The sequence below is a fragment of the Sciurus carolinensis genome, chromosome 12 (genome assembly GCF_902686445.1).
Source record: "Sciurus carolinensis chromosome 12, mSciCar1.2, whole genome shotgun sequence".
Classification (NCBI taxonomy): domain Eukaryota; kingdom Metazoa; phylum Chordata; class Mammalia; order Rodentia; family Sciuridae; genus Sciurus; species Sciurus carolinensis.
The window spans coordinates 102,489,516-102,504,476 of NC_062224.1; the positions used below are offsets into that span (position 1 = coordinate 102,489,516).

At 39.3% G+C, this 14,961-nt stretch overlaps 1 protein-coding gene across 7 annotated transcripts in view; it reads right to left on the reverse strand.

Moving 5' to 3' along the window:
* Nucleotides 1-981: 981 nt before the first annotated feature.
* Nucleotides 982-14,961, reverse strand: part of Smg7 (SMG7 nonsense mediated mRNA decay factor) — a 77,129-nt gene continuing 63,149 nt past the window's right edge. For 4 of the 7 annotated variants that reach the window (XM_047520439.1, XM_047520438.1, XM_047520435.1 and 1 more), the window contains 11 exons: nucleotides 12,636-12,755; nucleotides 11,511-11,799; nucleotides 9,513-9,657; nucleotides 8,586-8,968; nucleotides 7,496-7,867; nucleotides 6,554-6,703; nucleotides 4,524-4,604; nucleotides 3,950-4,109; nucleotides 3,355-3,525; nucleotides 3,090-3,235; nucleotides 982-2,346 (listed from right to left, as the gene is read on the reverse strand). In XM_047520439.1, the coding sequence (XP_047376395.1) occupies nucleotides 2,233-2,346; nucleotides 3,090-3,235; nucleotides 3,355-3,525; nucleotides 3,950-4,109; nucleotides 4,524-4,604; nucleotides 6,554-6,703; nucleotides 7,496-7,867; nucleotides 8,586-8,968; nucleotides 9,513-9,657; nucleotides 11,511-11,799; nucleotides 12,636-12,755 (2,131 nt within the window). In that variant the 3' untranslated portion in view covers nucleotides 982-2,232. The remainder of the gene's footprint in view (nucleotides 2,347-3,089; nucleotides 3,236-3,354; nucleotides 3,526-3,949; nucleotides 4,110-4,523; nucleotides 4,605-6,553; nucleotides 6,704-7,495; nucleotides 7,868-8,585; nucleotides 8,969-9,512; nucleotides 9,658-11,510; nucleotides 11,800-12,635; nucleotides 12,756-14,961) is intronic. The other 3 variants (XM_047520436.1, XM_047520434.1, XM_047520437.1) reach the window with 3 other exon arrangements.

Below are 14,961 nucleotides of genomic sequence, written 5' to 3' on the forward strand. Positions count from 1 at the left end.
CAGACAAAAAACAAAACAAAATCCAAAACAAACCAAACAATCAACCCGTAAAAGTAAGTTTACTACACGAAACCAATTTCGGATGAAGATTCTCCTCCCCCTCCTCATTACTCCATAGAGAGGATGACAAGGCGAAGAGCCCTGCCCCAAGAGTCAGAAAACATTCCAAACATCAAATTCTCATGCAGAATGGGGCTGCAGATGGGAACTGGGTACTACTGGCGGGAGATGTTAAGCCTGGTTTGCTTGTCTAGGGTGCAAGAATCAGTGACAGTTCAAACACTGGAATGTGGCAGCTGCCTGAATGCAGAGCTGGAACACACAACTGGGTAAGGCAGTGGGGAAAGAGGCTCAGGAAAGGAAAAGGAGAAAGGTGGACACAGTGAAGGGGCTGGAGAGAAGCACAGGTTTCATATTGCCATTGGGTGGGGGCCTTCACCCTTTCAGACCTTTCAAAAAAAAAAAAGAAAGAAAGAAAGAAAGAAACCAGAAAACAAAAATCCCAGACACCATGTCAAACTAAAAGAGCAGTAATGCAAGCACAACGGGGACTCCAACCACTCTTTCTGAAGAGCAGTGAGCATTATCTCACCCCTTTCAATTGCTGGGGTTGCCCAGACTCCAGTGACAACCGGGGCTCCTGGATGTGCTTTGCTCTGCAGCTGTTTTCCAGCTAATTTCCACACTAACTCACACACTCATACACACAACCCCTTCCCTCTGGGAGAGCAGATAGGCATGTGTGAGCACATGCGTGCACACACACACACGCACACACACACTCAAACACAGGAGAGACCTCCCAGAAAATAATCCCTACCACTAGCACAGCAATTGGACATTTAGATTGTTTCCATAATTTCCCCTTAAAATATTACTTTTCCAGGAAACGACTAACAGAAACGCTGTCCTTTCGTTTCTACACAAGAACATCTTCAGTCCTCTTTCCTCCTAATAAATATCAAATAAAAAGTTTATTTTCCATTCTTTTGCCTTTTCCAAAACGGCCTTCGTTGTATTTTCTTCTGTTCACGACGTGCGTGTGTCCACGTTGCCTTGAATCTCACTCTCGAAGTGGAGGCTGGGAGGCTGCAGCTGGGCAGGGGCCTGGCCCCTCTGCGGTAGTGCAGACACCGTCACTTCCTTCTTCTTCAGACTGTCTTTTGGGTTCCAACTGCTGGAACCCATGCTGTTGCTTCTTGGCAAGATGTCGTACACATTAGGAATAAAAACAATTACTAGCAAACAGCACAGGGTTAAAAAGGGATGGAGACAGGTGCAGGAGGCTGGCTGAGTAGGATGGGGGCACAAAAACCAACCAAACAAAAAATAACCACACTGAAAGCTTCTACCCATTAAAATGCGTCAGGCCAGGATGGATCCGCCTGCCTCTGTGAGACTGCTGGCTAGGCTACCGCAGAAGGTACAGGAATCAAAAACGTAATTTGAAATCCTACAGCAGTCACCTGCTAGTCCAGCCCAGCACCACCACCCACGCCGTATCTGGGGGCTCGAGCACCTACAGAGTGAAGGGCATTTCCTGCTGGAATCTCCAGGCCAGAAGGAGGTCCTACCAGGACCTTCTAAGAGGCCCTGTCCTCTCCTCTCGGAACACTTCCACTGGCTGAAGAGGTCGGTTCCCCATCCTGTCACCACCAACCTCTCACAGGAGCAGTGAACGGGGCTGTCCTTGCTACACACTGACTAGAAGCACACCTGTGTATGGAAGAATTCAGTGTGATATTTTACTACTGAGAGTAATAACAATAATAAAAGATGTTTAGGAATAATTTCAACTACATTCTCAGTCAGCAAAGCAATCATTAATGGATTCCTATTTTATTCCCCAAAGAGGAAACAAGGACTGAGAAGTTCCCATTGGCTTCTCCCATCTGCCTTCCCTTCTCAGCTTTCACTTCCCATGTGGCTGGGGACATGCACGATGGAGAAGGTGAGAGGCGGTGATATCAAGTAACTGAGTGAGACAAACAGCAGTTCCTCTCTCCCTCCAGAAGGACCTGGGGGGACGGAGAGTTCCTGATGGATTTTTTCTTTTTGTTGCACTGCGAACATTTCGTGCACACTCAGCGGGCTGGTGGAACACTTACACCCTCTTGATAGCAAGAAACAGACAAGAGGGCTGCCACCTGCAGGGGACTGTGTGGGCCAGTCCTGCAAACCCAGCATGCCATGGTTTATGGAGCCTTCATTCCCAGGGTTGCCACTTTGGCCTCAGTGTGGAGGGTTCATGGTGCCTTGTCCCCGCTGCTGTTTCTGCTTCTGCTGCATTAACAACTGCTCCAGAGCGGAAGGTCCAGGATGCATCATGGAACTGGACCAGATAGACTGAAAAACAGCCCAGATCTTGTCAACAGAGGTCAGATGTCTGGCTGGCTGACTGGGACTTGTGCATGAATCCCAGCCAACTATAACATCATGTACCACCAAAAGAATGGGATCCTTTCAGAATTAAGTTGTACTCTATGTATGTAGAATATGTCAAAATATACTCTACTATTACATCTAAAAAGAAAAAAAAAAGAGAGACATATATGTCCCAAGAACCCTACTTTGCCCCCTAAAACAACTCAGCTATCACAAAGTCATTATAAGACTCTCAAGACTAGTTAGTTCCTATTAAAATTACTTTTAAAATGGAAAAGGTGAGTTATGTTTTAAATAAAATCTTTTTAGTAAAACTCAGTTCCAGGTGGTACTACAGGGTATATTTGTAGTAGTTTGTTTTAGGCAAATAAAACATTTCTAATACTACATACTTTTCTTTCATTTGGTCAGAAAAGGCTTAAAACAAACATAGCAAGATGAATCTGAATTTTTTCAACCTTAGAATGAAACTAGAACCTTTACGTTTTGGATCCCGTGATGATACTTAATTGCTAGTGAATTCGCAAATTAAAAAAAAAAATCCCATTCAAAATCACTAGGCAGAAGGTGTTCCTAGGACTGTGCTGCAGGTGGTTTCTGTTTAAGCAGCTCCCAGGCAAGAAGCAAGCCTAGCTACTTGTGTCAACGGAAGTAGAAAGGCCATGGCTGCCAGTTTTGCGGCTCCTGTTCTGAAGTCTACTCACCTTTAGGCTTTCCATGAGGACAGCAGAGGAATCCTCCATGGAGGGGCCATGGCCTGTCCAGGTGCCACTTGGAGTGCTGGCCTGATGCCAACTGTTCTCAGAGGATGATGTTGCTGAGAGATAATCAACGCCAAACCCACCCATGGCTAAGGGACAGAAAGAGATAAGAATTTAAGATGATGTTCTACCATTGCCAAATACCAAACCGGGGTAAGGTTAGAACAAGTTTGCTCATTTTTTCTAGATAATGAAGCCTGGATCTCACCTGGCTTATCCGTTTTCCACCGATCTGCAGTCCTCCTATCCCTGTTGTCTGGAGTCCCAATGGGTCCAAAATTGGAGAATGGAACAGAATTATGGTTGTGTGTTGGAGGAGAGCTGGGCAGGCTGCTTGGGTTAGAGGAATGAGGAGACTGGCTGGCTGGTGTTGAGTGATCTAGTAATAACAGCAATACAGGTTACATAGCAGATGTTTCACAAACATACCAGAACCAATGCTGCCTGCAGATCCAATCACCCAAATTTTACTAAAAAAACAAAAAAACCACAGGGCTTTGGCAGAGAGGTAAATTGGGGGGGTCCCCATAAGGGAATCACAAAACTTAAAAAAAGCTGAAACCATAAGATAGAACTCTTTTATCTCTTATGCTCATTACCTAGGATGTAAAAAATTTTTTTGTTTTTTAAATTTTTTTTAGCATCATCTTTTACACAAACTGGCTTATCAGTCTTTTTCCTTCTTTCTTTCAGATGTTGCTTTTTTACAAAACCAACTAATATATTTGTAATTACACAATCCTACTTTTAGTCGATTTCAATGTATGGGAATGGCAAGGTCTGTATTTAAGACTAGTTAATACCTGAACTGGCAGGAAGTGATGGAGACCACGGAGTCCCTTCAAAAAGGGAGTACAGTGATGTTTCCTGGGGTGCCATTGAGGGACTGAGTTCTGCTTTGGAACCGGTTGTCAGGTTTTTCCCATATACCTCATTGAACATACTGTTATTTGGGTATCTTTCCTGAAAGACATGACACTCAAGTTACAAACTTCCTCCAAGACAGAGATTTAAAAAAATGAAATGTAATGTTCATGGATTCTGAATATACCTAAAGCTTTTATTTTCATTTCCCCTTTTGCTTTCTCTCACCCTTTATTTTGCTCTACATAAACCACCCACTTTTAAAAAAGTGAAAGATTTTTTGGTTGAACAATATAGCCCTAAGGATTTTAATATTAATGACAAGTTAAAGGGTTCAAATTTACAACCTACAGGTCACTAGTTTGCCCCAATCAGACACTGGGTGATAAAATCAAATTTTGGGAAGATATCAATATATGGAAAAGAAGGGAAAGAGAAAACAGATGTGCTGAAATAGAACAGGAAAAAGTGTCCACCCAGAATAAAAGCACAAGCAAGATCCTTTTTACCTACCTGATTGAGAGAGAATCCGGTGAGGGACAGGAAAGAGGATGAATGTGACATGAGCTCTGAGGGTTTCTCCAACAAGGATTTCTTCACAGTCCCAGAAAGAAAAGCAGTTAAGTTATGCCTTTCATTTTCTTAATATCAGTCTTAAGATACTACAGAGTCCAAGTAAAAGACCACGTGTAAGCACACTTGTACTTGTTCAATGTGCACCATACAATGCCTGGAAGATGTGGACTCATAGCTGCAACACCATGACACTGGCTAAGCTCCAGTTGCCACAGGGGGTTAGTCGGAACTCTCCTTTATCGGAGTTACTAGGCTAGCTCAGAGACTGGCAGGGACCAGCGAGCATGGAGAACAGTAGTAGCGTTCTGAGTAGTTTTTAGGCATGAATCTCAGGAATTCCCTTGAAATAGCTGCTTTTAAAAGAATTTCAAAACAAGATGCCAAACTGTTCTACTACTGCTTATTCCCTAAATTTTTAAAATACTGATATTAATGATGTACAAAAAAGTCTTTCAAGGCTGACAACTGGTTTTGTTTACATGTTTCCTAAGCAGCTATATTTGTAGTGCATCTTAATATACTAAAAGTGAAACACTTATTGGCTGTAAGAAAGTTATGGGGAAAAAGAAAGCTGAATGCTCACAGTCACTAAACAGTGGATCAACAAACATTTACTGAATACCTACTACATGCAAGGCATTTTCATATACATGAAATTGTTAAGAATGAGTATAAGAAGGGTTACTGTTGAGGGCTTTAAAAGAAATTTTTTTTAATGGTTGGGTTTTTTAAACACACGAGAAAAGAATCTCCCACCCCAGCCACTAGCTCCACCCATTAGCTCCATTTCCAATGGAAGGAGCAGGAGCAATAGGAACCCAGGGATATGATATGAAAATAGGTAGAGAGTTAGTATTCTCTGTCTCTCAAGCCACACCAGCAGAAAAGGAACGAGACAGGCACAAATGCCTAGGCCTCAGTACAGCAGCAGGGCTTTCACCACGTCCCTGCTCACAGGTGCAGCACTAACGCCAGTGATGTTTTCAGGGGTCTTCAGTTGCTAAGTGGGGAGGAGACATTTACTGTCATTCATCCAGGCAAATTCCTAAGGAAACTTTCAAGTACCAGGGATGGCAGCTAATGTCATGAAAACTGTTTTTAATTCTCCTGATACTATAATTAATGCATTTTAATATAATGCATCTTGCCCTGTGTTTATAGGAAACACCAAGAAAGGAAAACTATCTTTTTCTCCTGCCTGTAATGAAGGGCGGGGTAAAGCTGCATGGCATACATCTTTCCTCCCATCTTTTATACTCCCTGCCCTCAGTAAAATATAACATAAATGCTCATGAGCATAAAGAATAACTCTGAAATGTGGACTGTGTTCTACATTACTTTAAAAAAGATATAACTAATCCAAACAAATTTGATTCTACATTGTCTTGGTTATTTATCTTCGTATTGACTCATTTATGGTACCCAACAATATTTACAAATAGAATTTTCTTCAATTTAACTCAGTTTATGCATCCAAATGTTAATTTCAGGGCTCTTTCTGGGTTCAGTCAGCCAAACAGGAAAGAATTAAATGCTGTTCAATAATTTCAGTAAGAAAACATCTAGAACATATTTCTTTTCATATCTGAATACATTTTAAGACCAAAAATCTCACTTTCCCTAGGCAAGATTAAATGACCTTAAGTTTGGGGTCCAGATGGAGGTGCCACCTAGAAAGTGAATCAGTTTCTAATATCACAGCCTGAGCATGACCAGCCCTGCAGGATGCTTTGCAGATAACGTGTACCCAGGCTCTGTATGACTCTATGACTGGGGGAACCGAGTCAGAAATGTTTTGCCATATTGGATTACCATTTTAAGGTTAGTTTAAGGCAATCAGGAAGTATATTTTATACTTCTATAAAGAAGTAAAGCCCCAGAAAAAAGAAATCACCTATACTGAGTAATATAAAATCAGAGAAGCAGCTGGGGTTAGAGCAAGAAGCAAGATTATGTCAAATACATACAAAGAGGCTTCGTCCAGGAAGAGAGGCGAGAGGCCCCAGCAGAGCTGGGTAAAGATCAGGAGGGTTAGAAAAAATCAGCTCTTCCTCTTCCTCCAAGGCAGCCAGACTCTTTAACAGGTCCGGAGGAAGCAAAGGGGAGCTCTTGGGGTCCTAGTGACAGAAAGGATCACAGTGAGATGCAATTAGGTATGACAAAAGCATAATGAAGTAGTAGTAGCATGATTAGGTGGACAAGGCAACCAAAAGGGTGGAGAAGTAATCAGTAGGGAAATAGTTAAATGCAAAGAGAAAAGACTGAAATACAAAAGCAAAGTGACACAGGACACCGTGAAGAAAGACCAAAACAACAGAGAAGCAAAAATACGGACAGAGCATAAAAAGTTAATGTAGTTAGTGGGTAAAACAATGCGATGGAGCAAATGATTAGCATATTTTGTGTAACAAATGGAGAAACGGGTCTCTTAAAAAGTTACAAACACACCTGCTTCTCATGAATAAAAGGGCAAGAAAAGGGAATTCTACTGTCCATGATAACTGGCTGACTTTTTTCCTCTCAGAAAGCAATTTGTTTAAATGCTCAGTAAGACTATTTTTAAACTCAGATGATTCAGCCAACTGAGAGAAACTCTTTGTCTCAGAATTCTCTAAAAAAATGCTGTATTAGAGATTCCTCCACATTTTTCACCGGACCACCACAGTTAAAATCAGTTATAATTCTTCAGTTCCCCCAATTGAATCATACTATGTAATTTTGAAGAGATCAAGTGCTGTAGTACTAATGGACCAGAGTGGTCTTTTATAACACCTATTTCCTATATGTATATGATTTTTAAGTGTCAACTTGAAAAATATAAATAAGTATAGTATCTGCTACAGAAAATTAAAAAGATAAGTAATCTTAGACCCAGATTTAAGAATGTGGTGATAGAAAAGAACACATACCTCAAATGGCATCCTGGGCGCAGGATCCTGCTCTGGACGGAAGACTCCTGGTGACCGTTTTCCCCTGCGGTCTATATTTGCTTGCTGTGCCATTACAGCTCTATTATCAGCCATGCTATAGGAAGAATCCCAGTAGAATTCTGGGACCTTGACTTCTGAGGGATTATGGTTATATGGCTCCATGGGAAAAGGCTTCATTTTTTTCTCTAGAGGCTGCTGCTGCATTACAGGAGGTTGCAATGACGGCTCAAACAGTTTTATGGGGTCTTGGGACTGAAGGTAGTAGGGCTGTTTCACAGGCATGATTTTCCCTAACGGGCCTTGAACCTGAGGAGGATTCCACAGTTGTTTGGAGGCATCTGCCTGTTGATACTGAAAAGAGATATCTATTATCAAGATGAAGATAAGAGCAATGTTACTGAAAATTAATGCTAAAGAATCAGAATGAATCTGAAAAACCATAACCATAATCCAACCCAACCCAACCAAACCAAACCCTGTGTGTGGGGTGTGGGCTGGGGTGGATATAAAAATCCAAAACCAAAACTAAGCAATGCAGTAGTTTCCTTTACCTTTTGGGTTTTTCAATACAGACTTCTAGGAACAGAGTATGAGCACCACTGAACTCATATTTTACTCTTTCAGTTTAATTATTTAAGGCTTAATGAATGAATATATGAGAGAGAGACAGACACGTTCTGCTTCAAGTGTTGCAGGGATGATGTTTAAGATTGGTATCACATTCATCTTAGCATTCCATTAAGATTATGATTTTCTTTTCATTTTGCAATTTATGTTCAGATAAGACAATTATTTACAGAAAATCTAAAAAAAAAATTTCCTACAAAGCTGACAATTAGCACTAGCAAAGAATGATAGTGAAGACTTAATGTATTATCTATCCTTTATCGATAAAGAAAGAAAAATTAAAATTTTTCTAATGGAGAATACTTTTGTATTCCCACAATAATAAATTCTAAGTCTAGGCAGGAAGTATATTTTAAAGTTTAACACTTTTAAAATTAACCAAGCAAATCATTTTGGCACTTCCCTTTTTTCAGGGTGGCCAGTACACATCACTGCAATGTACCTGCTGGAATCCAGAGTGGTGAGGAGGGCTTTTCCCCAAAGCTGGCACGGCTTTTGTAGGGGATTGCTGCTGCTGAGCAAGAGCTTGAACCTGCAACTGGCTTGTGGACTGTGCTGTTGGCTGAGCTGGTAAAGATGGAAGGGGTTGCTGGGAGGGTGGCTGTGATTGCTGAGGTCCCTGGTTCATTGGCCCTGGTCCAGAGGGCCGTTGCTGGCTGTAAGGAATGTGGGACTGTTTCCCAGCTTGCACCTGGTTTCCTGCTGGAGAGTGAGCTGCAGGCTGAAGAAAGGTTCCTGGGACAGAAACACCAGCTGGGAAGGTGTAACCTGAGCCCATAGAAAATGCCACAGGAGGGGGAATAACATATGTTGGGGGCGGGAACCCTTCAAAATAGAAGAACACAGCTTTAGTTCTAAAGAGAGCCAAAAAGGGGAAAAAAGTCATTTTTGAGGGGGGGATTTCTAACACATTATAAAAGCAACAGATCAACCATGTTGTCAATCTTTAATATGATTTTAAGAATTAAATAATACTATTTTCTAATTTTCTTCTGTCCACTGAAGTAATAAGTACATTCTAAGTTCTTTTTTTTTTTTTGGGCGTTGGTGATTGAACCCAGGGTCTTACATATGCTAAGCAAGCCATCTACTGCTGAGCCACATTTCCAACCCATATGAGTGCTCCAAAGATGGCTTCTGAAGTTTAGCAATAGGAATTCCTTCATGGTAATAAACATGCACTTGTATTTGAACTACAGAGAAATGGCTCAAATATAATTTTATAAGTATCAGAGAAAATTGAACTTTTTCTATTTGATAACATTATAGCTTAATAATGTAACTCTAAAAGAATAAACGACTCAGTGAGTGAACAGAAATCCCCAGACACATATGGAATTAAGTAAAACAAATTAGAAAAAACATTTACCTGGCCGGCTAGGAAGAGGAGGGAAGGCTCCAGGGTGATGAATGGGGATGAACTGGGAGTTACTTGCTTGGCTTGGGGTTTGAGTTACAGGTGTTTTCCTGGCTTCAGACACTGGAGTCTTTCTCAGTTCTGCCTGGGATTTTACCTATGACCAACAGAGGCAAAACTATCAATAAAAACATGGTATTCAAATGTGTCAGAAAAAGTACCTATTTCTAAGAAAGTATTTAACTTCTCATTATGTCTAAAAGTATATGTTGAAGGTAGTTAAATTCACCTAAGTTAAAAATGAAAAAATCAAAACAAATTATTTAATTGCCAATAAAATATATAAGGATTTAGTTTAATATGACAATTCTGCTTTCACATAATCACAGAAATTCTAAATATGGAAAGGACTTTCACAAATGATCCACCTGATGCCAACAGTTTATAAAACTTGTCTGTGATCTTAAACTGCCTGCTGTGAGGTCCAGGGTTTTTTCTGCTGAATTTTGAATTAATTAAGACCATTAACTCACAGGTGAGATATTTTTGGCCCCCAGTTTAATTTCACTGAGCAGGCCTAAGTGTAGAGCCAAGCATCTATCCTGCAACTTACCACCCATTGGAATAAAAAAAAAAGGATACTTTCAGCAGCAGGTAACAGGCCTAAGTAAGTGCCTATATATCAAGCCAGAAAGTATCTATATACTGCTCAAGGTTGAGAAAAAAAAAAAAAAAGTAGCATTGGAAAGGAGATTTCATTTTCGGTCAGGACCTTACTGGAAGGCTATTACAGAGAATGGAGGACGAGCAGGCAGGAAACACTAATCTTGATATTCCTAAAACACGAGTCCTTTGGTTTTCTACTTCATTTTCCCCCCTTTTCCCCAGCACCTCTCTTTCCATTCTTTTCTCAATTTCTACCATGCCTTTCTCTGTTTCTCTTCCTACTATGACTCTGAAAATGAAATTGTTTCATTATTTCTCCCTTTCTCAAAAAAATTCTATTAGGGAAATAAATTGAAGATACACTGATTTGTAAGCAGCCGTCAACAATGTAATGTTCCTCCTGCAAACACATACATTTGCTGAAATGTGTAACGAGTCACAAGGCTACTTAAGTAGTTATTCAAACATTAATGGTATTGATAAAATCAACAAAGAGTAAAGACCCTCTGTTTACATGAAATTCCCTGTATTTCTTTCAAAAGGTATAAAATAAAATTCAAAAATAACTTAGCAGTCTTTTTTTTTTTTTAGCAAGATACTTGGGTTTTTGTTTTACAAATTCCTGTGAATCGCGATAATATTAAACGACAATGCCACTGGTGGGGACAGATATAAACGTCAAGAAAAAGAGCCTCATCTTTTTCTAAGAATGTTTTACTTTGTATAGTGAATCTTGGGCAGAGAACAAAAGATCAGAAACTGGATAAACCTTAATAGATCTTGGATCAACAAAAGACCTCAAATCTTTGCTTTAACATTAACAAATAGTATTTGTAACTTTATAAATAAAAATATAAACCTGTGTGGAAATGAGGGCTCCACAACTCATCAAAACACTAAGAAAGGACTGATAAGAATTTCATATCAGATTGAGATTTTTTTTTTCACTCACATTATAATTCCCAAGAATTGATAAAGTCACCACTATCACAACTTTTTTTTTGGTATGGGACTGACTGAAGCCAGGGTCTCTCTCGCACTGAGCTACATCCTCAGCCCTACCACAGCTCTTTACATACCTTATGATGCATTTGAAGGATTCATATATACTTCAGAAGAGCCAATGCTCACGACTTTAGAATAGAATGAGAAGTCTTGCCTTTCGTGTGAGCCTGCCTTCCTCTACCTGCTCTATGGTTCAAATACAGCTTGCCTGCACTGCCACATTCTGCTTTCCTGTAACTTTTCTAAGGTGCATTTCTTGGTTTCAGTTTTCCTCTTGCTGTTGTCCTTCTTTCCATTATTCTTAGTTACAGTTATTCCTTTGCTATAGTCCCTTCTCACCTCTTTGGGAGGAAAACTTCTTCCTTGGTCTCTGTTCGCTTCTCGTGGCTTAATGTTCTCTTTGAAGGTGACCATTGGTTTGTCTCCTGTGTCACAGTTGTTGCTTAGACTTCGGCCCGTAGACAGTACTGATTTCAGTCCTGGGCTCCCATCAGCAGCCATAGACTCCATCACAGATGTTTCTTGTAGAATGAGGTTCTCTTTGGCTTCACTGGGGTCTTCCAGTATCAATTCTGGAATTTCTGTGATAAACAACAATTTCCCTACCTCATTTTCACACTGAATCAGCCTAAAAAAAGTAAAAATAAATCCATATATGAAGAACAAAACTAAAAAACTGTAACTCAACTGTATATGGATTCAATAGTCAATATATTCCTGGCCCTAAAAATTATGGAAACAACAGTATATTACATTGTGGATCCAGCTCACACAGAAAGTACATGGAAACTCAGAATCTTATTAGCACACTTAAATATCACAATACATTTCCTCACCCTTTCCATGTTTGCTAATAATTAGTTACAATTACTGACCATGTTTAAAGTATACAATGCTAGTCTAAACCTCTTGACATGTCCTATAAGGTAGCTACATGTAAGCCCTATTTTATAGGTGTAGAAACTGACACTCAGAAGTGAAAAGTTCATTCAAACATGAAAGCCACCTAGAAAGTGGCAGAACCAGAAACTGAACTCAAACCTATCTGATTTGAAAACTCCCCCCCCCCATTATACCAACTGCCAGGTCTGCTTTGTATTTAATTAGTTACTAGCACCATCCCAATTAGTCTCGACGGAAACCAACCAGCATGCTCTTGCCCATACAAATCACTGTGAGAACCAAAATTCAGATTTATGCAGATGTTTACAAACTTCAGCAGAAGCTCATGATAAACAATGGAGATAAGCCCAATTCCTCTATAGTAAACAGTGTACTGGGGGAACAGATTTTTAAATAAAAAGTATACTTATGATCACTAGGTTCATAGCTAGATTTTGTGTTACAAATATTTTTACTTAGTTCATAATCAATAGTATTCATACCAAAGCCTGAAATAAATGTGAGAGAGAGGGTAAGTACAATATGATTAAAAGGAGTAGGCTAGAAGGCCAATGGACACACCTTGGCTGATTATCGGCAATCCACTTGCCTATTGATATCAAGCGTTGCTGTCGTATTCGCCGTTGCTGACCTTCTTTGTCCCCTGTGATACCTTGGTGGCCTTTGGAAAAATCCAAGTTTCTAAAATTGACACAACAAATTATAGAAAATTAAACACTAAAAATATTTTCCAGGTAAACAAGTTCATCTAATTAGTGCAATGTACATAAGATGTTTTCCAGACAGGTTAGCTACTTGATGGCATTTGTTTCAACTATGCTTGTTAAGATTTTAAATACAAGGAAACAAAGCAGAAAACAAAAATAAGAGCTCATTACATTAATGGAATATTTTTACTTATATTTCATTTTCTAGTTAATAAGCTCAAATAAATTACAACTTTTATTAGGATTCTTTTGTCATTGTAATAATAAAGTATAATTTTTGTTTGTTTGCTGTGCTGGGGATGGAACCCAGGGCCCCCTATGTGCTAGGCAAGCGCTCTACCACAGAGCTAAAACCCAGCTCAGAATAAAGTTTTATTACCACTTACCTTGCTTTCTAAATAATTTGATTAAAATGACCAAGGCAATGCTAAGAGTCTCTGAGGTGCCTATTATAAAACAGCTTTAATCTATCATTTTTTTAAGATGACTTGTTCTAAATCAGAAAAAAGTACAAATATCATGAAGTATACACATATGAGAAGGGTTTTTCAGTTCTCTTCTCATTAAATCTTCCCAAAAAAAAAAAAAGATTAGGTAGTAGGGAGGAGGTTGAGGTCATAAGTAAAATTGAGATATTGTCCCTTGTTTCAGAAACAAATAATTATGATTCAATCTGATAAATAAATTAGGATTCAATCTTATAGTAAAAACTATGCAAAGAATAAAAGAACAAAGTAAAAGAAAGATGAGTTCCTTCTCAGCAGTTCTGGAAGGGTTTCAGAGTAAATGACACCGAGCTGGACTTTAGCAGATAGGATAACTGCTTACCAGGCTAGTAGGGGAAGGGCCGGAGAAGAGGAGGGAATGTTCTAGGCACAGCATGAATAAGGTGTACGGAGAAATAAGAATACAGAGCTAACCTAGAATAAAACACAGTGAGTGCACGGTGTGTATAAGTTCCAGGGGAAAGGGAAGGAAGTAGGAGAAAATAAATGAAAAACTGAGCTGGATAGTGTTAGGACTTGGACATTGAGCTGAAAGAAATACTGTAGTAACTGGGGAAGTGTAAATCCCTAAGCTTTTAGATTAGTCATGGAACAGCAACAGTTCTACACTTGAAAAAAAAAAATTCTGAAAGCAGTAGGAACTATGGGAAGAGAACTGTAGGAGGTTTCTTTTGCTCCAAGTAAATGGTGATAAAAGCCTGAATTACAGGGAAATAAAAGGAAGGTGCTGAACCTAACAGGCATTTTGGCCACTGAATTACTAAACTTGGTGAGAAATACTAATAAAAATAAGAACTTTTCTGATTTCTAAGTTAGTGGACAATTTAAAGCTTGGTCTACAAACACAGATAAAAAAATACAAAAAGATTTATTTTAATGACCAAACAGGAAAATATAAACCCAATTTTGGTCATAATATAGTCTAAAAAGTATAAGGGTCATGAGATTGTTAAAAATAGGAATCCAAAGTCTAAGTGAAGTCAGAAGTGAAAATTTGGGACTTACTATAAGATAAAAACTCAAGACAGGGATGGATCTAATCAACAGGGAGGATGGAGAAAGTGGGAAGGACAGAAAAAGGAGAGAATCCTGGAGAGCAACATTCAACACATGTGGTGCAAAAGAAAGCGTGAAAAAGACTAAGGGTGGGAGGAGAGTAATGTCACACAGCTAAAAAAAAAGGAGGGGGGGTCAAGGAAGGGGATCAATATATTCAATGCTAAAGATTAAAAAAGGATGAAAATTATAAAGCAGTCACTGGAATATGGTATCCAGGAAGGCACGGACAGTTTTAAGTTGCTGAAGGCTGAGCTGAAGCTGAGTCAGTTTGGTTAGCTCACACTAATCTTAAGTTTAATGAAGAGAAAAGATAAGGCAACAAGATGGGGGTTATGAATTTTATTTATTTAATTAATTTTTATTTTTGTAGTACTGGGGATGGCACCAGGGGCACAATATCCCCAGCTCTTTTTTTTTTGAGATAAGGTCTTGCTAAGTTGCTGAGGCTGTCCTCAAATTTGTGATCCTTCTGACTCAGCCTCCTGAGTGTCTAGGATTACAAAGCACATGAGACACTGAGCCCAACTTTATTTAAAAGAATGTAGCATATGTGAGTGTTACTAGATTTAAGGGAAGTGGTTGGTTTAAAAAAAAAAGAAAAGAAAGAAAGAAAAA